Source organism: Pinus tabuliformis, chromosome 8 (assembly GCF_031772625.1).
Source record: "Pinus tabuliformis cultivar Carrire ecotype Pingquan chromosome 8, CPIR1, whole genome shotgun sequence".
Classification (NCBI taxonomy): domain Eukaryota; kingdom Viridiplantae; phylum Streptophyta; class Pinopsida; order Pinales; family Pinaceae; genus Pinus; species Pinus tabuliformis.
In genome coordinates this window covers 1,918,412,831-1,918,425,132 of record NC_142294.1, presented here as the reverse complement: position 1 = coordinate 1,918,425,132, position 12,302 = coordinate 1,918,412,831, and the positions used below count along the sequence as shown (strand labels likewise).

The window sequence follows — 12,302 nt, the reverse complement described above, 5'->3', positions numbered from 1 at the left end:
ATTATAAATAAAATATTCCAATTATTTTGGCTCATTTTGGATATATTTTTTGTAAATTTACATAGTCTACACAATCCAAGTTCTCAATGATATTTTCAAGGGGTTGAATCCATTTATACATTAAAAAATGCAATTTAAACAATGAAATTTTTTATATTGCACTATAAAAGAAATTTGCACTTCAAGAGATTTGATAAATCCATGGTATTGAAACTATTTTATCATCATTATTTAGAAGAAGCCATGAAAGAACAAGTTTAGAAGGATGTTATGATTGAGGAATATGAATCAATAATGAAGAATGGAATATGGGATGTTGTGTCGAGAACGAAGGGAAAATTTTTAGCGACTTCCAAGTGGCTATTCAAGATCAAACATGGAGTCGACAGTAGCATTTAGAAATACAAGGCAAGGTTCGTGGCTCAAGGATTCTCCCAAAAAGAGGGAGAATATTATGATGATATATTTTCACATATGGCTCAAACAGGTTGAAAACGCCATTGTGTTGTTTGAAGCAAGCCCCAGAGCATGGTACGCCTGCATAGACAGTTGTTTGGCGAAGCTGGGATTCATAGAAAGCAATGTCGATCCCAACGTTTACTTCAAGGTAATCCGAGGTATGTCATTGATTTTGGTTTTATATGTTGATGATCTATTTTTGATAGGTAGTAATCCCATGATGATCGAGTGTGAGAGAGAGTTAGCCTCTGAATTCGAGATGAAGGACCTTGGACTCATGTACTACTTTCTAGGCCTTGAGGTGTGGCAAAGGCCCGGTGAGATTTTCGATTCACAAGAATAATATGTCATGAAGCTGATGGAGAGTTTCAGAATGGAAGAATGAAAATCCTTTCCCACATTGATGGAAATGAATTTCACGAAGTTATGGGGAGAAGCTACAGGACCCGATTTTGCGAATCCATCCGAGTATAGACAATTGATTAGCCATCGAGACATATGATATGCAGTGAACATGTTGAGTCAATTCATGACTGAGCCTCTCCAAACACATTGGATCACTGCCAAACAGATTTTGAGATATTTGCATGGGACTATCACACTCGGTTTGAGATATTATGTCGGAGATGTTTGACTTCATCGATATACTAATGCTGGCTAGGAAGGAAACATTGTCGACATGAAGAGTATGTCTATATGTTTTATTAGTCGCAGATATTCCATGAAAGAAAATATGTCATAAAGCTAATGGAGAGTTTCGGAATGGAAGAATGCAAATCCTTTCCCACATCGATGGAAATGAATTTCAAGAAGTTATGGGGAGAAGCTACAGGACCCGATTTTATGAATCCATTCAAGTATAGACAGTTGATTGGGGCTCTGATGTTCTTAGTGAACACCTGTCGAGACATATGCTATGCAGTGAACATGTTGAGTCAATTCATGACTGTGCCTCTCCATGCACATTGGATCACTGCTAAACAAATTTTGGGATATTTGCATGGGACGATCACCCTTGGTTTGAGATATTATGTCAGAGATGTTTGACTTCATCAATATACTAATGATGGCTGGGCATGAAACATTGTCGACATGAAGAGTATGTCTATATGTTTTATTAGTCTCAGATTTGCCATGAAGGAAAATATGTCATGAAGCTAATGGAGAGTTTCAGAATAGAAGAATGCAAATGCTTTCCCACATCGATGGAAATGAATTTCAAGAAGTTATGGGGAGAAGCTGCACGACCCGATTTTGCGAATCTATCCGAGTATAGACAGTTGATTGGGGCTCTGATGTTCAGTGAAAACCCATCGAGATATATGCTATGCAATGAACATGTTGAGTCAATTCATGATTGGGGCTCTCCATGCACATTGGATCATTGCCAAATAGATTTTGAGATATTTGAATGGGACGATCACCCTTGGCTTGAGATATTCTGTCGTAGATGTTTGACTTCATGGATATACTGATGCTGGCTAGGCAGGAAACATTGTCGACAAGAATAGTATGTCTATATGTTTTATTAGTTTTGGATCTGTCATGATATCTTGGATTATCACGAAGAAGAAGTTTGTAGCACTAAGTACTGTCGAGGCAGAATACATTATCTCTAGCATGGCTAGTTGTGAAGCAGTTTGGTTGAGGAATCTCTTTGAAGAGCTATTTGAGCAGGTCCTAAACACTACAGTGATATATTGCAAAAACAAGAGTGAGATATGTCTGGTAGAGAATCTCGTATTTCATGACAAGTCCAAGAAAATAAAGATGTGATATGATTACATTCAAGATATGGTGCAGAGAGGAGTCGTTAGACTCCATCATATATCGGAAAATGAGAAGATTGCATATATACTCACCAAGAATTTACCAAAAGGGAAGTTCTTGGTCTTCAGAGAGAAACTTGGACTGATGGATGTCACCCCTCCTGATAAGAGGCATCATTGATTGAGAACACTGAGCCAGCTCTTCCCCCCATGTCTGAGCTCCCAGGGTGAGGAATTGAGATAGAGGACTCTTGGGGTTGATGGATCTATCTAAAATAGGGTCAGAGATGTTGCTCCCCTATCTGTTACCCATAGGGTTGGAGATGTTTCTCCCTTATCTTGTTCTTTTCAGAGTATACTCGAGTTGGAATCATACCCGCAAGATGGACTTGTTGGGAATATCACTTCCCGTCTGGTCAATGGGTTGAGAGTGTACTTGGGGATGTACAGCCCAAGCTTACTCTAATGTAGGTGTTCCACCACATGACTCTTCAGGGTCATTGTTGGGAATATCAGTGGGAAATATGATGGGTTTAGATGTTCCCCTATATCACCTATTAATCGATATGGAGTTGAAGATGCTTAGCTCCTCCATGAGATTTTGAGTTGAGATGTGCTCCCCGACGTATTTTTAGGTTGAGATGTGCTCCCTGATATTATTTCAGATTGAGATGTGCTCTCTGACATTATAGAGGGTGGTAGTTAATGATGCCTGATGATTCTTCTTCTTTAGATTCAAGAATGCTTTAGTAGATGAGCAAAGATGGGAGTCAATGATATGACGAGATATGATGGGAGGCCTTATATTATTAAGAAGCATCAAAGTTACAAGAAACTTTAAAAATATGACCCTTATACCTCCAATTCGGATGATGGCCTAAAATGGAGAGCTCAGCTAGAAAAACGGACTGCACGGATGGATTCCTAGCATGAAAACGTACAAAATTGACTATAAAATTGACCAATTTTGACACTGTCACCTCTGGCCCTTTAAGAGAATCTTTTCAGCATCTCCTTGATACACTCGCTCAAGGTTCCACAACTAAGGGTCGCTTGTGGTTCCATAGGTCGGCCCTCTACCTCTCCTCTGGTCTGCTAGACAAATGAGAAGGTTTATATATAAAGTTGGGCGACAGACTTACTAAACCAAGGTCATTGACCTGTTGGTAGTAATTGGCAGATTTGGTGGGGGCAAGTAAAGTTCCAACCCCACCCACCCCATACATATAGTATTCATTTTAATGTAATGCATTGGTGGTTTAACTTTGGGTCGACGGTTATAACATATATCGCGACATGTTTTATTGGGCAGACGATTAATGCTAAATGGAGCCGCCCAATGGGGGTCGACCCATGTGGGCCAGGTGGGATCAACCCCCACCAACTTCCCATATGACAGTGACCATTGAGGTTGGGAAGTTCCATCGGGGGTGGCTTACCCACACGTACCATGTTTTTATTTACAATATAATAGCATTGAGACTTGGGGGTGGTGAGATTGGCAAACCACCACCCAAAATATTATTTTTATTTTTTTTTTATAATCAACTAGTTCAATTTTTTCTGCCAAAAAATAAGGGACATTAGGCAAACTAAGTAGGTGACAAATTAGCCCATCCAGTGGCCAGATTCCGTGCGTTAGGTTGCTGCTAAATTGTTGCCTCCTTAAGCGTGCCACTTCGCCAAGTTTGACCCAAACTTTGACCAACTATAACTTGAGCATACGAACTCAGATTTTGGTGTCATTCACACCGTTGGAGTCAAGATGACGAGTAATATGATCTAGTCCTAGTTTGACTTCCATCTAATGACTTTAATTTTTGAGCTATTTTCAAGGCCACTTGTACCTATAGATCCTCCCGGATCATTCCTGCCCACTAAGAAGCTTTTGGTCCTCCAAAAGCATGAACACATCCTGCATAATTCTTGTGTCTTCGTCAAGCCACACTTTCAACAAAGATATAGATGGGGCATGGGAGGGGGTAGAAAAGAGAGAGAGAGAGAGAGAGAGAGAGAGAGAAGGGGAAGATATAGAGAGGGAAAGGAAGAGGGAGAGATAGATGGATAGATAGATATATATGGGGAGAGAGAAAGACAGCGTAACTTATGTTTAGGTGGTTGAGATAGAGAGACAAATAAGGAGAGATGGAGGGAGGTATAAATATAGATGGCAGGGGGAGAGAGGAAAGAAGAGAAAGATAGAGAAAGTTAGGGAGAGGCAGATAGAGTGAGACGGGGGAGAGAGGGAGGGGAAGAGAGAGAAGGAGAGGGGGAGGTAGATAGACACAGAATGGAAGGTAGAGAGAGAGGGAAGAAGAAAGTGTCTCACAGAGACAAATATAGACATAGAAGTTAAAACTAGAAAGTCATGAATATTTTAGATTTTCACTAAAGTAGATGTATTAATTTCAATGTAGTTGATTATTTCTAATCCTATTTGATCACATGCACTATATGCATTGATTTCAATGTAGATGTCGATTTATAATTCTATTTAATACCTTACACTAGATGCATTAATTTCAATGTCGATGTTGATTTCTACTCCTATTTGATTGCTTGCACAAGATGCATTGGTTTCAGTGTAGATATTGATTTCTAATCCTATTTGATCACTTGCACTAGATGCATTGATTTCAGTGTAGATGTTGATTTCTAATCATATTTAATACCTTACACTAGATGCATTGATTTCAGCGTCGATGTTGATTTCTACTCATATTTGATTGCTTGCATTAAATGCATTAGTTTAGGTGTATATATTGATTTCTACTCCTATTTGATTGCTTGCACAGGATGCATTGTCCTCAGAGTAGATATTAATTTCTAATCCTATTTAATCACCTGCACTAGATGTGTTGATTTTAGTGTAGATGTCAATTTCTAATCATATTTAATACCTTACACTAGATGCATTGATTTCAATGTAGATGTTGATTTCTACTCATATTTGGTTGCTTGAATTAGATGCATTGGTTTCAGTGTAGATATTGATTTCTAATCCTATTTTATTTCTTTCACTAGATGCATTGATTACAGTATAGATGCTGATTTCTAATGCTATTTGATTGTTTGCACTACATGCATTGATTTTAGTGTAGATGTTGATTTCTGATTTGATGCAACAAGATGTATGATGTACATTAATTTCAAAGTAATTAGATTAATAATGTGCATTGATTTCAGTGTAAGCACATATCTATCTCCTCCATCTACATCTCTATCTCCCAGTGTCTCTCCCTCTCTATATCTCTATCCCGGCGCCTAAACATACACACTCTCTCTATATCTATCTATCTCTCTCACCCTCCCTCCCTATCTCTCTCTTCCCCTTCCCTCTCTCCATAAATATATCTCTTCCTCCCTCCCTGCCTTTGCCTCTCTCTTCTTCCCTCTCCTCCCCCATATATATATCTATCTCCCCTTGTCTCTCCTTCTCATCCCCAAAACACACACACTCTCTCTCAACGTAACCACATAAAAATTATTCAACCATAACTACAATACTTGAATTTTCATCCTAAATAAAATGTTTGTTACCCCAAATGTTTTCTTCTTGAAACTATAAACTATTTATAATTGGCTACATTCTTATTAATCATATTTTCTATCATTCAACATTGTTAATTACTTTGCATTCAAAAGCAATAATAGAAAATAACTACCATTGAAAATCATTTGGGGTTTAACACTCCATAAGTTACAATGATTGAATTTGGCGAAAACTACAATTAATATTGGAGAGCAATAGAGACAAGGTATGTTGTTTACTACTGTAACTCGAGTTAAATATTTGAATGGTCTATTATTCCAAATACTCTTTTCATATGATCGATGTGAGAAAATGGAAAAATTAATAGGTGTGATAATAGGAATAGTAGAAGAAAATAGTTTCACATTGATTGCAATGAAGATTGTTTGTAATTGACTATATTCTTAGTATTCACATTTTCTATCTATCAAAATTGTTACATTGACACTTTGCACTCATAATTTTTATTTCATCATTTTTCATCATTCAAGTTACTAACAGTCTCTCTCATTTCAACAAACTGAGGTAACAAAGCAATTTTTATATGCAATTTTTATATTAAATTGACCAAATTAATCTTAGACATATTTAGCATATTTAAAATGATCAAAATAATTAGATAGTGAGCAAATTTTGTATGACTGCACACGACTGAAACCAGCGTAGATCCATCTTAACACTGGATCTATCAAGTGCTGAGAGGGATCAAATCTCTCGAGGTGCAAACCTTTCCTCAAGTTTTGAACTAAAAAAATAGGTTTGCACCTTGAGAGATTTGATCCTTCTCGGTGCTTGATAGATCCGATGTTAAGATGGATCTACGTTAGTTGAAAAGCTTGAAAATTTAATTTATAAAAAAAATAATTGTAGTAATATTATAATAAAATAATGGCATTTGATAAGAGTGTTATTATAACTAGAACAAACAAACTTATAACAATGTTTAATATATTCTCAATCTTCGGGAGTGGAAAAAGACTTCAAAATTTAGTTTGTAAAAATAAATTGAAGTCATACTAATATAATAATAATTTTATAATAAAATAATGGCATTTGATAAGAGCCTTATTATAACTTGAACAAGCAAACTTAAAACAATGTTTAATAAATTCTTAATCTTCATATCTAATAGCAGTAGAAAAAGACTTCAAAATTTAATTTATAAAAATAAATTGAAATCATACTAATATTATAATAATTTTGTAATGGAATAATGACATTTGATAAGAGTGTTATTTTAATATTATAATTTTATAATGGAATAATGACATTTTGATAAGAGTGTTATTTTAATATTATAATAATTTAATAATAGAATAATGACAATTGATAAGAGTGTTATTTTAGTATTATAATAATTTTATAATAAAATAATGACATTTGATAAGAATGTTATTTTAGTGATTCAATCTCCATTCATAATTGTAGTTGAAAATTACTTTAAAATTTAATTTATAAAAACAAATTTAAATAATACTAATATTAAATAATTATCTAATAAAATAATAATATGTGATACAAAAGTATTTATTAAAAAATATTTTAAATTTAATTTATAAAAATAAGATTTAATCCTATTAATATTATAATAATTTTATAATAAAATAACCACATTTAAATAATTTTATAATAAAATAACAACATTTGAGAAGAGTTAGACAATTTCAAGACAATGTCCAATAAATTTTGGATCTCCACATCTAGATAAAAATAAATATAAAATTTAATTTATAAAAATAAATTTAAATCATATTAATATTAAAATAATTTTGTAATAGAGTGTTGACATTTGATAAGAGTCCTATTTTAACTAGGCCAGATGAGCTAAAACAATGACGAATAAACTCACAATCTCTACACGCCATTCTAGTTGGAAAAACTTCAAAATCTAATTTATAGAAATAAATTTAACTTATTAATATCATAATAGTATAAGTACATTCGATAAGAGTATTATTCTAGTGAAACCAGCTTGAAACAGTGTCCAATCAATTCTCAATTTCCACGCCTATTAGTTCACAGAATCTTCATACGTTTTACTGCGGCATGCGAAAGCCATCCCCTAAAGACTTCTTTAGTTTTTTTTTATGAAGAGATAGAAATTGCGGATCATATAGTCTTTCCTCACAACCCTGAGATACGGTTAAGGTAAAACAGAAACTCATTGTGGTATGATGGACAACCAAATTAGAAAGAAGAATCTTCATTTTCTGCTGTTTCCATGGCTGGCGCAGGGACACATTAACCCCTTTCTACAGCTCTCGAAGGCTCTTGCAATCCACGGCCACACAGTCTCCTTTCTCTCCACTCTCGTTAACATATCCAGAATCAGACCTTCCCTGCAACTTCAGGAGTGGTCGGGTCGGATCGATCCGCTGGAACTGCCATTACCGCCCACGGAAGGCCTGACTCCGGGGGCCGAATGCACGGCAGACATCCCCATAGAAATGGCGTTTGCGCTCCAGAAAGCCATAGACGGCCTGGAGAAGCCGTTCGGAAGTCTCCTCAGGCAACTCGCGCCCGACTACGTTGTTCATGACTTCGCGCAGTATTGGGCACAGAACGTCACTGCTGCGATGCGCGTACCGTCCGTCTATTTCACGGTGTATTCGCCGGCGATCTGCGGTCATTCCCTCCTCCCTTCCAAGTTATTGAACAAGGAAATAACCGCCGAAGAGGTGGCAGCTCCGCCGCCCGGATTTCCGTGTTCGGCAATATCATTCAGGCTGTACGAAGCGCGGGATATGTTAGCTATGTACGTAGGAATACCCGGTACTGTTACTGCGCCCTATCGTCTGGCTAAATGTGTGCAAGGATGCGTGCCCGTGGCCGTGAAATCCTGCTTTGAGGAGGACGATAAGTATATTCGTTATTTCCAGGAGACTATCGAAGTTCCCGTGCTCTCTGTGGGCCCACTCATGCCCGTTTCTAAGCCCGGCCCGGACAACAGCGAGGGCTCGGACCTGCTGGATTGGCTGGACCTGCAGAGGCCATCATCTGTGGTGTTTGTGTCGTTTGGCAGCGAGACGTTTTTGTCGAGAGAACAAGCTGTCACACCAATGTCCACATACACATAAAAAAAAATTTAATGTATGCCTAATATAATGATCTTGCTATACACTACATGATGCATCTTTTATGTAGGTGCGCACATTTAACTCTTATTGAATCATTCACATACTTATACCACATATTTCACAGCTCATTAATCCTATGTTTAACTCTGTTGTAATCTTTGTTTATATATGCTGCGTGGCAATATAATATGCTGTCAACTGGGTTTTGGTGTAACCATTGACTTCACGGTGGAACCTAGCTATTAGTCTACCCGACAGCAGTGAATATTAATGTGGCGCGGGCTTTGGTGGTCCTGCCGCAGCCCTTGCAGGTGCCAACTCACCCTTGCCTTAAAGACATCAGTCCTTACCGAGGCAGGTGGCATGATCTGGCTCCTTTGGCCATGTGACACCTTGGTTACGGAGATCTCGGTCTCCTCGCTTCATGTTCCCGCCTTGCTTGGACGGTTGGGATCTCACCTTTGGATCGAAGGGCTGAGATTCATTCAAGGGTTTGAGCTTTTACATAAACACCTCCGAACAGTCTCAGGGTTCATTTGCGCGTTTGGTCTTTTCGGCTCCAAGTCAGTGTTCCATCTCTGGTTCACTACCACCAACACTATCTCCTCACCCGGCAATCGCTCCAGAAGCGGAGAAGTGCTCGTCATCAAGCCATCACAGGTATTGGCCTTCGGCTTCCAATTTTACAGTATGCATTTACAGTTCTGATTAATAGAACGATTCTTACTAACTTATTTCCTCTTCTTTACTAGGGCGTGCAGCTGGGTTATTCAACCCCTCTGATGGAACCAAGGTGGCTACGCACGGCGGTTCAACCCTCTCAGTGGTCACAGGTAAGTTATCAGTTCTTATTACTCTGCCTGCATACTAGAGCTCGAAGTTTACAGGTCTTGAGCTGTGGTTTTATGGTTTGATGCAGACCGCCGCTCCAAAGCGGGTTTCCTTGCTGCAAACGCCGAGGTATTCTCCATAGAGAACCCTCACGGTTTGCATCCATATTATAGTCTGGTCATGTCAATGATTCGTCTGCTAAGTTATTATTCACAGCGGAACTCCTGAGTTCTTTTACATGTGTTTACGGTTTTCATTTGGTATATATTGCTGCCCTTGCGGCACACCCGGATTTTAGTTTGTTACACTTGTTATCAGACATGTGGTTGCGGGTCTGGCCGTAACGCAACCATCTGGGCTAACGGATTCAGGTTCATTTTGAGGTTTTCCCCTTATCAAATATGTACAGTTAAATTCTTTCTAAGGTTTCACCATTCGGTGTTTTTTTTGTAATTATATACATGGAACTGTGACTCTGTTTGAGCCCTCAGGGCAATTTACGCTTTGCGTCTTCTATGAATCTGTTTCGAGTTTTCAACAGCTTTAGAACAGTGCATGGGGTTTATATTGTTATTGCTGGTTTTGCTTGTTTTCACGACGGCAATCTCATAGATTATCTCAGGTTATGATGATAGCTTCGGTCACTCGTTCTGTGGTTTCTATGTGTCCTTCGTATTTGCTAACCCTGTACAGCATGCACTTGGTGGCTATAAACAATATTATACTTTCTCTTTTCTCTATGGAAATGTCGCACTATATGTATGCCTGAGGTTCCTCTTTGCAGTTGCATGCACAGGTTTTCTTGTATATATATGTATACTTCGTTTCATTTATCGCTCTAAATGAACTGGGTTCTCTGTTACTGTGTCCGCGAGCACTGTGACTTAATAACATGAGTTGATGGAATACAGTATGATTCTCGTTCTTTGTTTGCACAGTTTACCGAGTAAACTCTGTTTGTCTGGAGTAACGTATCTATTTATTTCCATATCATCAGTCATTTATTCTAAATAACTGTGGGTTTTATTGTTCTTCCATCGACGGGGTAGAATCTGACTACAGTTGGTGCTCTTTTACCCAAACTCAGAGGTTCTAATCCTCGTTCCTGTCGACACATTAAAGTATTTGCTGGATTATTTATCAAGGTGTTCAATACTGTTTGTTTCACTGTTAGCTTTTCGGTTCTTAAAAACAGTGTCTTGGTCTTTCTAATGAGGTTATGTCAAGTCCGTTATTCAATAACCAGAATCTTGGTTAACCTCTCCTCGTACCAGTAATCAGTCTTTAACTAAATACATCTATGTAGCTTTATTTACAGTGAGACTAGTTCAGACCATGTCTTTTGATTGACAATCTGTCCCTTAGCTTAAAAACTACATCTGTACATTTATGTTAACATTATAACAGTATCTAGGAAGATGGAAAACATGTTTCCTGTTTGACTACTGTAAATTCACTGTATATTTATATTCAATCAGAGACTCCGCAGTTTGAAACCGTACCTGGTTCACCAGAGTCAGGAATGGGTTCTCAAACAAGTCACCTGAACTTTGATTCTGCTCGTCCACCCAGCCATGAGATCCATCCCTCAGACGGAATTCTCCCCCCGAGCCATCTTGCAGGCCTCAAGCCCTCAACAAGATTTGTGCACTTTGTGCCTGGTTATCTGGTCCTAACCAGACTTAACCAGTTTTCTTTTGTATCTTTTCTCCCTTTTCCTTTTCTTGGAAAGGTCTCTTCTGTCTGTCCCCACAGCACAGAACTTTCTCCCTACAGCCAGGACTTTTCCTAGTTGGGAGAGTAGTTTCAATCAGTTATTATAACTGATCTTTTTCTTTTAATTCCACCTCCTAGAGGCTGCCAGCATTTCAAGAAAATATTTAATTTATCCAATAATGTAGTTTATCACAGTTTTGTTTCTTTTAAACATAAACAACAACTACTATATTGTCTTTTACCATAGTAAGATTCACATTTACATTTACTCGGGTCATTACACAAGCCCACGAACTGGCACTGGGTTTCGAGGCGAGCGGGATCCCGTTCCTCTGCTCGCTGCGTGTTCCTCACTTCTTGGACAACGCCCGGGAATATGCCCTGGGGCTCCTTCCCGAAGGTTTTGAGACTCGAACACAGGACCAGGGTCTGGTAGTCTGGGGTTGGGTGCCGCAGGTTCGGATCGTCTCTCACCCGTCGGTGGGTGCGTATCTGAGCCACAATGGGTGGAGCTCTGCCATGGAGGCGCTGACCTTCGGAGTGCCTCTCGTACTCTTGCCAGTAAAACTTCATCAGAGCTTGAATGCCCGGCAAATAGCGTCCGAACTGAAGTTGGGGATCGAGGTTGAGCGGGGAGACAACGGCTCTTTTCTCAGCGAAAACATAGCTGCAGCACTGCGAATGGTAATGGCGGGAGAGGAGGGGAAGAAGTTGAGGTCAAAAGTGGCGGAGGCCCGTGATATTATAGTCGCCAATAGTGGACGGCAGCAGGATTACATCCATGAGTTCATCAAACAGCTTGAACAGATAGCAGTAGCGTACACGCAGATATGAAAAAAGGACTTCCGATCGGTGACTCATAGATGATGGCGATTTTAGAGACTGGTTTGATTTTTTCAGTTATTTTATTTTATTTTA

At 38.6% G+C, this 12,302-nt stretch overlaps 1 protein-coding gene across 1 annotated transcript; it reads left to right on the top strand.

The window, feature by feature from the left end:
- Positions 1-376: 376 nt before the first annotated feature.
- Positions 377-8,837, top strand: LOC149244156 (inactive UDP-glycosyltransferase 79A6-like). Its single transcript, XM_089371451.1, has 3 exons — positions 377-388; positions 488-607; positions 7,995-8,837. Exons 1-3 carry the CDS (start codon positions 377-379, stop codon positions 8,835-8,837), a joined length of 975 nt encoding a protein of 324 aa, XP_089227577.1.
- The last annotated feature ends 3,465 nt before the right edge of the window (positions 8,838-12,302 follow it).